The sequence below is a fragment of the Heteronotia binoei genome, chromosome 3 (assembly GCF_032191835.1).
Source record: "Heteronotia binoei isolate CCM8104 ecotype False Entrance Well chromosome 3, APGP_CSIRO_Hbin_v1, whole genome shotgun sequence".
Taxonomy (NCBI): Eukaryota; Metazoa; Chordata; class Lepidosauria; order Squamata; family Gekkonidae; genus Heteronotia; species Heteronotia binoei.
Window position 1 is genome coordinate 161,998,791 of NC_083225.1, and position 14,634 is coordinate 162,013,424.

Here is a 14,634-nt window from a genome sequence, read left to right on the forward strand (position 1 = left end):
ATTTAGACACTGACATACCCTTCACTGTCTATGTTTTGCTGACAAGAGGACTGCAATCTGCCAGTGTTAGTACTGCTGTGTTTGTTTACAAAACTTGGAGTCTAGAGTGTTCAGCATTACTTTGATTCTATTCCTTCTGAACTGAACAATGAATCACTCATTGACTTCAATTGGAAATAGCTGAAAGCCAGCAATAAGCACAAAAAAATGGCTCCCTGGTTAGAAGATTAATGATCAATAGCCTCGTACAACCAAAAAACATGTAACCATGGAATACTATGTAAGCTATAAAAAGAAATCATCTCAAAGTAGGAGTCAGAGGGAAGAGAAAAGAAAAAAAACTTTAAATATTCAATATGGATTTTTGGGTTATATTAGCTTTATACAGAATGCATATTGGGTATCACCTTGGTGCAATTCACTTATGTCCTCAAGACACCAAGCACATCAGTGAGATGATGGGTTACACTATGAGGAGGATTTTATTCTTGGACTAAAGTTTAATTACTGTTTATAGAGTTTTTAAATAATGGGATTTCTAAAGTATAAAAAGCTCTCACAACCAACATTTGCCCCTATACTTTCATCATTCTCATCTATTTTTAAGATATACTTTATTGGGTATTTCCCTCAATTAATGGGCTTTTTTCTTTGCCTCCTCTAATTGAAGAACCAGCCTACCATCTCAATACTTCACCCAGCCCTCACTAACACCAGATTTTATTACTCAGCATTTTCAGTGAAACAATAATTTTCAGTGAAAGTAAAGGAAATTTTAGGACTTCCCTTGTTCTCTATCCCTCCAAACTGCCTGATGTCGTCCACCATTAATAGAGTTTACCTTCCATTTGATGGGGTTTTTGTCTGAGATCCAGAAAGCATTAACAGTACTATTGACCTGTGCAACTAAACCTTTAGAACATTCTGTCTTAAATGCTACACTGGGACTTATCAAAGATATAAACATACCAATTTTTACTCTTCCTCGCTCAGGACCTTCACCCATAACTAAAATATTAGCAGGTTTCTGTGGAAAAAAAATAAATACACAATACATATACCAAGATAAACCTAAACATTTGTGCCTGAAATTAGCAGATGTTTCCAATTTCAAATTAAAATGCAGTGGTGTATCATATAAATAGTGCCTGTAAACAAGGCTACACATGGAGTAAGTTTCTTGGCCAATTTGGAGCTACTCTCTGTTACAGAGCTTCCCTTCAGTAACTCTTCTCTCTCAGTTAAGAATCAGAGTTCACCCATAAAAACTATTGCTTTTCCCTGCCTCTAAAACATCCAAAATTAGGCAAGTACTGAACATAATCTTTTCCCCATCTTTTCCAGGATTAATTAAACTAATCGCTGTATAATAATTCAACAATAAAGCTAGAGATTCCAAAACCATGGAAGTGAATTACAGTTTTTAAAATCAGCCAATTAGCCCTCAAGAACACACTGCCTTACAGATACTTTCCCCTTTGCAGATATGTTTTTAGGTTCTTTTTCTGAATTGTCAGCCCTCAGTTGGATTTTAAAGGCTTGCTATTAAGGCTTCTTAAAATCCCTTACTTTGGGGCACTGTTTTTCTTCCTCAATGATATTAATGATAATAATATGACAAAAAAAATTGTAACACTTTTGAAAGAGCTGGAGAATCACAATATTAACACGTTGCTATCTTAGGTTATATAAAGTAACTTTAACTGTAGTGGTCTAAACAAAGTAGTATATCCAGCTCTCAGACCTCTCCCCCACTTCAAATCTGAAGAAGAAATTACTACTTTTTTAAAGAAAAAAAAAGAAATCTAGCATCAACAACTCAGAGCACAGAGCTTTGAAGCAGGCTATCATTTAAATATGCAATAAAGGCAATTTTTTACTTATCATTATTGTCACAACTGTGAAAGTGCTATGTGACCACATACTTCTGACCTTTAAGACAGCATAAAATAAGTTTGATAAAAGTAGCTTAGGAAGGCTTTGGATGGATGAAAACACCTTTGATATGAACAGCTGTAACCTGCCATCGTAACAGGGGCAGCATTAAATGTGTGAAAAATTAGTGAAGAGCTGATTTGAAAAGGGATATGCATGACTCTGGACAGGGTTAAAGATGGCCAAAATGCAGTTCCATTAAAATATGTGCCCTTAGCTAAAAAACCCCTATACCTACTATACAGCACTGTTAAGCAACCTGGCTAGTAGTAGTGGTACAACAGATATTTAATAAAGATCAGCCAAAAAGGTAATTCCAACATTGCAAATACTGTGCAAGGAAATAAGTATTTCACAGAAAGATGGAATAACAACATAAATTGGGGCTGGATGCCATTTTTAAAAAATTACTAAGTAAAGGGGATTCATTCTGAGAGGTTTGGAAGAGTCTCATGATCTGTAACCCAGCCTTCCTTTTCTTCTCCCTGTTCTTTCAAGAACAGAGGAGTGATTGCTACTAACTCAGGGGATGGTTAGCCATTCTGCTCTGCTCACCTGTACTGTTACCACTCCTCCCACCACCTCTGCTCTGCTGCCATGGCACTGAACACAACTCTGTTTTTCTCCTTTTTAGTGGAGAAGTGTCTGAGGCAAGTGGTGCAAAGTACCAGGCAGGCTGAATCAGTCTCCCTTTTCCTCCTCTTGAATCCCACTGAATCACAGGTGTTCTCAGCCTAAATGATGCACTTCCATACACTGCAGGGTTTTTTGTTTTTCTAAAAAAGGAAGCAGGGCTGAGAAAAACCCTAACTTTTACGATATGGTGCACAATTGTATAATAACCAGGAAATAATCAGTCTAACATCAGTGAGCTTCCTGCATGTTTAGGTTATTTTGACTGAATTTAACATGAGGAATACCACATATCCATGAGTCTACAGAGTGAAACTAACATGTACTTCTCACACATGTAACAAGGTCCACTGTGTGTGAAGTAGCTCTCTAAAGATTTTAATTCTACTCTAAAGGAGAAGGATTCAACAAACTACTGGCTGAAGTCAGGCAAAGAAACTATGGGGCTTGCTATTTTTCTTCCTATAAGCCAGGCCAAATACTACTATGATATGCAGTTTGCATGCTTGATACTAGAATGCTGGCACAGCTATGTTTAAGCTGTTCAGACTTTACATCTAAGTCCATCTATTTCAGTATAAATCTTTAAAATGGTTACATGTCAAGAGGCTGTACAGAAAGTCCAATCACATTCATTAGAATACTCTTCTGCAGAAAATGTTATTTCACATGTTAGAAAGTATAAGTTAAGGAAATGTTACTGAGAAGTAGCATATCAAATTGTTAAATAAGTTACTACCTGCAGCCCTAAAAGGTAAGGCGAACTATGTGTAAAAAAATCAGTCTCAAAGATAGTATTTATTTTAGGGTTTTCTACTGCCAGACTTACAAGGGGTATAGGGCACATGCAAAGGGTGGATTGAGGTTAAGAATGTCATGGGATGCTCTATGCACAATACTGTGCAACGACAATGCCATGGATGAGGCTACCTCATCAGCAACACACAACAGAGAAGAGATTCTTGCTGAAGAGGGTGAAAGAAAACAAGCTCTGAATACTATTATCATAAGAGGCACTGTTATTGCAGAACTTCACTGCATTATGCTGCAGTGCACTCTGACAATGTCAGGCTGCCATGGCATAGCTCTTATAAATTCCTATTTTGTACAATCATACTTTAGCTCACTACTCATTGGATATTACTTCTGAGAACAGGAAATATTCTTACAATGAAGAGAGACGCTACAGGCAGAGAGAGAAAGTCAGGTGCACATCTTTACTCTCTTTTTTTCACTGGTACAAAGACATGTGATGACTGCATGTTCTCACCCTTTCCTAACCGCTTTCAGGCATTTGTATTTATTCCTTTGAATGGTTTTTGTAAAAAAATCATTTCAGAGGGTAGCCATGTCAGTCTGCAGTAGAACAGCTAGATTCCAGTAGCATCTCAGAGACCAACGAGATTTGGGGGATATGAATTTTTGAGAGTCAGAGCTCCCTTCATCAGATGAGAGTCAGAATGGAAATCTCAGTCCTTGTCTCCCAGTCAGAAAGTGAGAGGGATGCTGCAAAGAAGGTACTCTGGATGCAGAGGTACAATCCATTTTGTCTTGTATCTGATGAAGGTACCTTTGACTCTCTACAGCTTATGTCCCACCCCCATCTTGCTGGGCTCTAAGGTCCTACTGGACCTGAATCTAGCTATTAAAAATACAATACAGTACTTAACTGGAGTTATCACAATATCTCATCTAATATTCCAATCATAATATTAATACAGGTATAAAGATTCAGAATACACACAACAAAATATAGAGGGGAAAATCTACTACCCTACATGGAAAGAACCAAAGTAGCTACACAAAAGGCTTCTGACAGCATTTTATTCTTTAAAAACCCAACCTAAACACCTAATATACGTGCACACACACATAATTTAAACAGGCAATCCATTGCTAATTAGTCTTTTCCTGATGCAACAAAGGTGAACTCTCTTACAAACGGATGCTTCCTTAAAGTTTCAGGATATGAACTGAACATCTGCTGAATAAGGAATTACCAATGATTCAGTTATTCTGCCATCCAGTGTACTATATACCAAGGTTAGAAACCACTGTTAAGCCATTTTATCTGAACAAGCATGATATCTCAAGTATAATACTATCTCAGCCTAAAATTACTTCTAATCTTAACTACTTTTGCTTACAAACTCATACCCAGTCAGATATTAATTTTCCACAAGGCATACTCCCATACCCCTCAGGAACATATTTATTGGCCTTAGGAACATATACTTCATGGATGATGAAGTGAACTTGGACTCTCAAATGCTTACTCTGGAATAAATTGTGTGATAAAGTAAGAGTCCAATGGCACTTTAAAAACTAATTATCTTGGGGCCTTATTTTCCACAACTTAAGTACAGGAACAAGTGGATCACCCAGTTCTTTCTGCTGTTCTATTCAATCTTTCTATATCTTACCTTTCTGTTAATTAGTCCGCTTTCCAGAGCATCTGATTTATTTTCCAATGTTATCATTCAATCTTTATCTTGCTGAACTGATCTAAGCCTTGGTAAATATGATACCCTAACCCGGGGTCCCCAACCTTTTAAAGCCTGAAAGCACCTTTGGAATTTTTACACAGGGTAGCAGGAACAACCACAGAGTCAACCTCAAAATATCAAGGAGTGAGGTTATGCAAAAATCTAAAAGTATCTCTTCAACATTCCAGGCAGAAGCTCTGTTTAACAGAGCTTTTAAAATGTCTTCTGCCTTTTAAAATGAACATGTTGTTTAAAAATAATTTCTTCCATACACACAGCTTACCTTCAGCCACATAGTGAAGATCCTTGTGCTGTGCTGCCAGTTGCTCCCAAAGCAATCTTTTAAAAAAATCTGCAAAGTCAATCAGCTCTCCAGTGGCTATCAGAAACCCTGCTGTGTTAGTCCCACCGTCTCTGTCTACTTACCAAAAACACCTGTACAGGGCCAGCCCGACGCCCTGGGGCGCCCTAGGCAGACTTGCTGCCAGGTGCCCCCCCAAGTGCCCCCCGCCCCTCCCTTCCCCATGTGTCAACTGCAATGCTGGAACTGGCTCTAATGCCACGTTCCAGCGATCTAAACCCCCCCCTCCACCGGTGATGACTCGCTCTGTGGGTAAAACTGTGCCGCGGAGCCGCGCTTGCACTCTGTCTGGTGGACCGGCGGCCTGAAAGGGCGGCCTTGCTGTCGCTGACTCCTCCCCTCCCCGCTTCCTGGATGGGAGATGAGTCAGCAACAGCGAGGCCGCCCTTTCAGGATGCCAGTCCAAACAGTGTGCAAGCAAGGTCCCGCAGTGTGGTTTTACCTGCAAAGCCAGTCATCGCCGGCGGGGGGGGGGGGGGGGAGAGCGCTTTAGATCGCCGGAACACAGCGTTAGAGCCGGTTCTGGCATCGCAATTGACACATGGGGAAGGGAGGGAGGATGTGCGGTGGGGAGGCACGGCGGGGAGGGGGAAGGCGCGGTGCGGCGGCGAAGGAAAGGGAGGGGCGGCAGGGCAGCTATGGTGGGCAAGGAGGCAGGCAAACTAGGTGCTTGCCTGGGGCACCGGGAGGGGGTAGGAAGCTGAATTTTCTGCCCCCAACCTCCCGGCGCCCTAGGCAACCACCTAGTTTGCCTAGTGGGAGAGCCGGCCCTGCACCTGTAGTGCACCACACACCCATACGCACTGTGTTGGGGACCCTTGCCCATACCTGTCAGTTTCAGCTATAAGTATTATAGTCCTTCCAACATAGCATCCTCAATGGAACCCACAGCTTGCTAGAAGTAGCTTACAAGTAAAACAGTATAACATAATGAAACAAATACTGTAACCAACCTCTAAAGCTGATAATATGCAGGTCATACATTTTCCAAATATATACATTATTATCTACAGCAACATCCCAGTATGAGATTTGCTTACACTAGAACAGGGGTGTCAAACATGCAGCCTAAGGGCCAGATCAGGCACTTAGAAAGATACTATCAGGCCCTTGAGCAGCTCACTGCCTCCTTCTCCCTCTTGTTTCCTTCTGCATTACAGCTTGTTTTGACATGCTTGCTCAATCACACAGGAGCTACAGAGCAAAGCCTCCATTTTCTCCATTGGCTGACCAGCACACAAAGAAATTTATGTACAAAATGCCCAGCCATTTTATGCTTTCCTTTAGGTTTTAGGCTCAAAGCATTGACCGTAAGATTTCTATAATGGATGTCAATAAATCAAAAGTAGGTTTGCAACTTACAGATACACATCTGTACACTCAAGATTGCTACAGCACAAACATTGTCTCCAGATTTTGATGCAATAATTCAGAGCAAGAGGTGTCAGTTATCAGAGACTGTTAAATGAACAAAATATTGCCAGAATGCTAATGTTTTAAGCATGTTTTATTTTAAGTTTTTTAAAAAAATCTTTAATTGTGTTTGTCTGTGCCCTTTATAAAGTTTACACCTCTGCTACCTGGCATTAGAGTTTATGACACACATGGCCCAGCCTGACAAAGTCTCATTTTTGTCTGATCTGGCCCTCATAACAAATGAGTGTGACATCCCTGCACTTAGAAGATTGCCCTGCAGGATCTAAACCACTAGTTTTTGCTAGGTTGTCTGAAAAAGCCCAGCACAACAGATACTGTAGCCACTATATGTCTAGACGCTTAGTTTTCTGTAATATGCCCCATGAATAACATCTGCATAGTCTATGATAACCCACTTCTACTTGATGCCTGCATAGAAGAAATAAAGTAAGATTTTGGGGAGAAAAATGCTTAGTTCTCATATTTGAATTCTTTAGTAGTGTTTACTTACAAATCATCATTTCTGAGCAAGAGTAAGACTGAATAAGACACATTTATGGTTCACTCAATTGCTATAGAAAGGGGAATTCAATTAAGGAATCTATGTTTAATATTTCTTAACCTTTCTTAGTAAGAATGACATGTAAATCTGTGCCTTTGTATCACTTCTGCTCATACTGCAGACATTTGGAATTTATCTAATCTAGTCTCTCATGGTCAGATGTACATTATTTGAAGAAAATTACATAGGATAGGCTTTTAAAAAGAGATCAAACTTTAGTCTTCAAGATATTTCACTGGGGATGATGAAACCAGACTGATTTAGCTGCCCAGTGACCTATATTAATTTTTGATCTAGTGGCAGATTCCTATGTAGGGCAATGCCTATGTTTTTTTATCCCATTGCAGCATCACTATTTTTTTTGAGGGGGGGGGGAATCACTGTATATCCCATATGATGTTTGTATGAAACAGATACTGTACTGATGGTTGTATGAAACAAAACATCAACTAAAGTGGTACAGTTTTGGATTAATTGGTAGTTCTGCAAGATAAAATAAATGAACAGCTTATATTTCCATGATGTTTCATTTTTTCCTTCATTTTGTTAAAATTTATACCGGAGGAGCCAAACTGCAGCTTGAGAGCCACATGTGGCTCTTTCACACATATTGAGTGGCTCTTGAAGCCCCCACTGTCCCGTCAGTCAGCTTGGAGAAGGCATTTCTCTATTTAAATTACTTTGCCAAGCCAAGCCAGTCAGGGGTTTGGAGAATGCATTTAAAGTTAAAGTTGTTTTCTTTCCACCTCTCCCTCCCTTCTCCCATCTTCCTTCCTTCCTTCCTTCCTTCCTTCCTTCCTTCCTTCCTTCCTTCCTTCCTTCCTTCCTTCCTTCCTTCCTTCCTTCCTTCCTTCCTTCCTTCCTCTAACATTCATGTCTGTGGCTCTCAAACATCTGATGTTTATTCTATGTGACTCTTATGTTAAGCAAGTTTGGCCACCCCCGATTTACACTGTTATTTTTTCATTCTGATAGCCCCTGTTAGATATTTTATAAAATTGCTCTGGAGAGCTCAGCACCAAAGACCAGGGTAAACATGTTACATACATATATAATAGTGCTGTTTACTGTGGCTTTGCCTCTACTGTACTTAACTGTGGGAATCTGTGAGCAGCAGCACAGCACTATGTCACAGTCAAGCCCCCAGGAGTTGTCCAGGTGTAATTTTTTTTATTTGTTGCAACTGCCACTGATGGCACCCACGTTGCAGAGGTAGGTCATGTAATACAAAATCCCCCAAACAACTGGTTGTTTTGTGCAGCAAGTCAAACCTTTCCAACTGCAACCACAGTTTAAAGGTCAACAACTTATTATAAAACAGCCAAAAAGTAATTTGCAAATGGTTACAATCTAGTCCAGTGATACCCCAATGTGACCTGATGGGAATTATGCTGCCTCCTGCTCTGTTTCCTGGTGCCCATTTACTTCCTACCTAAAGCAGATAACCACTCCTGGGTTTCTTCCACCTCAATGAAGCAAGAGCTGCTTCAGAGGAAACAAGGAGGAATCACTTGTAACTTTGCAGGGAGCACCTATTCAGAAACGACTGCCTCCATTGCTTCTTTCCACCTCCTAACAAATTGTTAACAGGCCCAGCCAGCAATGGTGATACAAGTTCTCCATTATCAAAATTCCAAAATATCTAGGAACTCAACAAACTGAGGACCCTAATTGAGACTGCATTCAAACTGACTAACCTACACAGATCTGTTTTATTTACCCATCTCTCAAATCATTCATTTCATAAATGCAACACTCTTGCATCCATTTTTAAGTTGAACTTGTTTTTTTTTACTGTTCAAAACATTAAACATGAAAAATTTCCTTGATGCTAGTAGTTCTCCGCTTTCGGTGCTACATGAACATCGATGATCATAACATCAGCTGCGCATCTGACAGAAAGATGATCCATGAACTTCAATGTATGTGCAAAGAGTTCCAAGAATAGTCTGCCAAGAACAGCTTTGTACAGAATTCAGTTATTTGATTTTCAAGAGTTCATCCAATGCCTACATTTTTTCTTTAGCACTGAAATTACTTTAAAAGGTTCTTTTGTAACCCCCCCCCCCCACACACACACACACACACTACTCTACTGATTTTCCACATGGTCAAAGTGACTCATGGTCACACAGTTCAGTTTTTCATAAGATCCTCTGCACACATCAGAGCTGCATCTGCAGTGTTTTGGACTGAGCCTTACTATTCTGAGGTTTGCTCCAATAATCAATTTTGCTTGATCTTTTAGTCTGTAACAAGAAACCTGCAAGCCATTTACACTGGCAGCATCAGAAACATTTGCTGGGCAGGAGGATGAAAGACAAATTATCTATGATGGAACATATTTTCAGGGATGATCACTACACTATATGAAAGACCTGAACACTGCAGATGCTGTTCCGAAAGCGCTGAGCAATGCATTAAAAGTATGAAGGCAAACTAAAACTCCAAATGTGTATGAATGCAAACAGCTATTTCCTAAGTGATGTGTGTTGTAAGCTATGTATCCCAGCATTGTTTTACAGATCAAAGTTATTAAGCTAATAAGCAATGTCATTGCTATTGCTGAAAATCAAGAAACTACCACAACTGCTATCTCAAACATAAACAAAAAGTAATACAACATGGGGATGCATACTTCAGCAGACGTACTCCAAAACATTTAACCTGATGTACTTCAAAACATTCAACCTCATTTACAATTCTCTAAGCAGGCTTCTTACAGGTAAGTATCAGTGAGAAAGGCGGACTATAAGTAATGTACATAAAATAATCTTGCAGAAAGTACATTTCCAAAGCCTGAGCTATGGGGAGGTGGGGTTGACGAAGAAGAAGAAAAGAACTGCAGATTTATACCCCACCCTTCTCTCTGAATCAGAGCCCCGTGGCGCAGCATGTTAAAGCTGCAGTACTGCAGTCCTAAGCGCTGCTCACAACCTGAGTTTGATTCCCGGTGGAAGCCAGGTTTTCAAGTAGCCGGCTCGAGGTTGACTCAGCCTTCCATCCTTCTGAGGTCAGTAAAATGAGTACCCAGCTTGCTGAGGGGAAAGTGAACATGACTGAGGAAGGCAATGGCAAACCACCCCATAAAAAGTCTGCCGTGAAAACGTTGTGAAAGCAATGTCACCCCAGAGTCGGAAACGACTGGTGCTTGAACAGGGGACCTTTCCTTTCCTTCTCCCTGAATCAGAGACTCAGAGCGGCTTACAATCTCCTTTACCTTCCTCCCCCACAACAGACACCCTGTGAGGTGGGTGGAGCTGAGAGGGCTCTCACAGCAGCTGCCCTTTCAAGGACAACTTCTGTGAAAGTTATGGCTAACCCAAGGCCATCCCAGCAGCTGTTAAGTGAGGGATGGTACCTTGTCTAATACCTGCTAATGTCTTCTTGTGGTGGTAGCAAAATAAGTTTAGACATGAAGCTACATGATAAGGAATGTAAGGGCATTGTTCTCCATGACATCCTTTCTGCATAATCCTTCAACTAAGCCCTTTCTATGCAATAAGTGAGGACAGTGGTTGAACCTTATGCACACTGCAGCAGCAGCAACTTATGTAAATAGGGGTAGGGAAGGAGAATATTCCTCTCCCTGTCTTTCTTCTCACAGCACTTCCCTGGAACCTTAGCTCATAAACAGTGGGTTAGTGGCAGAGGGAGGAAGTACTACTACATAAAAGCATTAAAAAACTGTTCAGCATTTGGACTTCAGGATTTAACTCAACGTTCACACTACCCAATAGCATGCTTATCCAGCAGCTGAAGGAGGTATGTATTCTTTTTTATATTAGGAAATATAGGGTTGCATCCTATGGTTGCAGAGCAGAACGATTTCACCAAAAGGGTCTTGTCTCACTGAAACTTCATGGAAGAGTAGAGATTCCAACCTGGTTCTCCCACATCCTAGCCCAGTACTCTACCAGCAATTCTCTACATGATCCCAAACCACACAGTTAAAATCAAAGGAACAACCAGGGACTACATGCCACACAGTAAGCTGCAGTACAGATGGCAAATTTGTCAAATTTGCCTTCCGTTGCTTCAGCACAGTGCTCTAACATCACTTGGCAAAGCCCACATGAAAGTATCAGAGGACATTATAATATGTTTACTATCCATTATGTAATTTTTATACTACCCTTCCTTCAAAGAGTTCAGGGTGCTGTACATCATTCTCTCCTTCTCCATTTTATCCTCACAATAATCTTGGGAGCTAGGACAAGCTGAGAAAAAGAGTAACTAGTCCAAGGTCACTCAGTGAGCTTCTTGGCAGAGTGGAGATTTCAACCTGAGTTTCCCAGGTATTAGTCCACCACTCTTAACCACTACCCCATGCTGGCACTCAGTTTGAATACTGTTCTTGTCATCTCTCCTCAGGAGTTGGAGTATCTTCTGGGGTGTTTTAGAGAGGAGGGAAAATGAGAGGGGAATATGTAAGTGGATAGAGTGAACAGCGTATCTCTCAAAATACAACTATTTTGAAGAGAAGTTATCTAATGAAAGTGATTGGCAGCAGATTCAGGAAACAAAAGAATTTGCTCATGCAACACAGACTGCTTACAAAATGAGTTGATGACTAGTCAACTAGATGGCTTTAAACGAGGGCTGTATACAATTCTGGAGGGTAAGTCTATTAATAATTATTAGGAATAACAGTAAATCCATGTTCAGACTCATTGAATTTCTGATTATGACAAGCTGAGGGCAAACAGTGGGAGATGACTACATCCAAGTAGTTTTTGACTGGCCACTGCCAAAGACAGTGATGGATTAGAATGGATATTTGCTCTGATACAGCAATACGATTTCTCATTTCCTTAAAAGGTTAGCATGCATATAAGACAAAATTTCAAAGAAATATCGCTTATGTGATGACAGATGCAACTTAACAATGAGAGTTAATTTTGCTCTGATTGTGGTATTGCTTTTATTCAACCACACAACAGCAGCTACAAGAGAAAAGCATTTCCCTTATAAGACAAAAAGAACTTCCTAAGAAACACACTCAAGCTTAACTGCTAGACATTTAATACAACTGTTAGTAACTCCATACCTAACATCTTCAGTAAAACACTACTAAATATAAGCCTTGCATCTATTTCTAATCCCCACTGTAGAACTACTTACCAAATCCCTGTGTAACACCCAGTTAGCATGTAGGTAATGAATACCATCTAGAATCTGATATAATAGCGATTTCACCATCCCCCGAGGTAACTGAACTGGCTTCTTGTTTGCCTTAGAAGCTCTGTGAAACTTTATAATGTGCTGAAAAACAGAAAACAAGCATGCCTAATAAACCTATATGATAATATTTTGACACGGTGCTTTCATTAAAAATCTCATCTGAATTCATTAACCAGTGGGGCATTCCTTGGGATTTAAACAAAGGAGTGTGCATAGTTCTCCCATAGCAAGATTTATCACCTCCCTTTGGCATCAGTATGATATTCCCACTTAGTACAGCAACCATTGTTTTGTAAATGCTCAGTGTAACTTTGTCCTTAACTCCCATGCATATAAACGCTTCCCACTCACACATAGCCAGTTCAAAGGATTGGAACCAAAGTTGCATTTCTCTGTTCATATTTTAAAGATGCCAGTATTGGTGACATAAACACAGAATGGAGTCTCATCAGAAAGATCAGGCATACATCTGAAATGTGATCACTGTTCAAAAGCTCCACAAGTATCAAAACTGCTTCACACATTTCCAAAGGGAAAACTCAGAAACCAATGGGGAAGTAAGTGTTTCAGTCCTCCCTGGATATTCAGTAATTGAAAGCTGCAGTATTTCAGCAGAAAAGTATGAGAGGGAAATTCCAAGGAGAAACTGCTGTTGGAATTCATATGGAAATATATTATCAGACTCAAATTCAATAGGGATTTTGGGTAGTTAGCTCATTATGAAGAGCAGTTGTTTCCCCCTTACAGGTTCATGTACACTATTCTGATCCATCCTGCAGTATCGGTTCATCAACAGCTGGGAGGGGTCCACAGCCAATCTGAGCAAGCTGTTTATGCTCTTTTGACTGGCCCATGCCTTTTCATCTGGACTTTTTGAACTCTCTTTATAAGAGCTCTCCCCCTATGCCACCCTAGCCCCTAACATGACAGTTCTGTTTCTTGTAGCTCTCTCTCTCTGACAGTTCTTCATACATTTGACAGAATCACCTCTGGCTGACAAGTTTATGCTATAATAAATTTGTTTTTAGGAAGCTGGAAGACTAACACTGCTGCTCCCCTAAAATTTCCAATGTTCTTCACAAAGAGTGATTCCACATTAGCCTTTATCCTGGTCTTGCTCTCGGCTTTTGCGTTTGCATGGGGCAGGGAGTAAGCAGCCCCACTCCAGAGATGCCAATGCAGAATCTGGGGGAAACGGCTGCTGTGAGGAGCCCTGCACAGAAGAGAGGCAAGTGTAAATGTGGAATCAGTCAATGTGTGTATATGCAACGTTCACTGCATGCTTCTAATATATTCCTTATATATACACTTATCTGCACCTTAGACCTGCCCTACTCTTCCTCTGGCAATTCCTTCCTTTTGTGGGATGCATTCGCTCACCACTCTGAAGAGCATCAGCCTTTTAGGTGGTTGCTCCCACTCTGGAGGAGTCTGATAGGAGAGGTACCTGGAGTTTCTACTCTGGCTAGGTTTAAGAAACTCTAAGGCAGCCCTATTCCAGCAGGCTCTTGGTAATTAATATCTTTTTGTTCCAGCTGCTGTAGTGCTCTAACTTTCCATGTGTTCTTAACTGACTGGGCTCACTAACTTCCCTTTTCCAGAGTTTGCAAAAGAGATATTAAGTTTCTGCTATCACATTTGTCTTGGAAATTATATGGGCTGTTTGATGTATCAATATTTTATTTTTGCTAGTTTATATTTATGGCTGTAATGCATGAGCCACTTCATGCAAATAAGCAGTGGGACAGAATTTTCCTCTAAATAAGCACAGGAAAACATAGATCATAGTAGCAGCTCATGGCTTGACAACAATTTTTATTTTGTCATTGACATAATCCCAAGGCCTGGGTCATGGCTCAGTAGAAGAATATCTGCTCTGCATGCAATAAATATCAGGCTCACCCCCTGACATCTCTCATTAAAGGTAACAGGTAATGTGGGAGACTTCAACCTGAGATCCTGAAAAGCAGATCACAGTCAGACAAACTGGTCTGACTCAGTATAAGGAAGCTTCATGCATGTTCAAATTTTAGAAGACAGAACTGAAACACAATATG

General features: G+C 40.4%; 1 protein-coding gene across 3 annotated transcripts in view; it reads right to left on the reverse strand.

The window, feature by feature from the left end:
* CDK8 (cyclin dependent kinase 8) overlaps window positions 1-14,634 on the reverse strand; it is a 57,984-nt gene that overhangs the window by 20,292 nt on the left and 23,058 nt on the right. For 2 of the 3 annotated variants that reach the window (XM_060234772.1, XM_060234771.1), the window contains exons 4-5: window positions 12,518-12,658; window positions 970-1,027 (exon numbers count right to left, since the gene is read on the reverse strand). In XM_060234772.1, the coding sequence (XP_060090755.1) occupies window positions 970-1,027; window positions 12,518-12,658 (199 nt within the window). Of the gene's footprint in view, window positions 1-969; window positions 1,028-12,517; window positions 12,660-14,634 lie in introns of those variants that run through there. The other variant, XM_060234773.1, reaches the window with a different exon arrangement.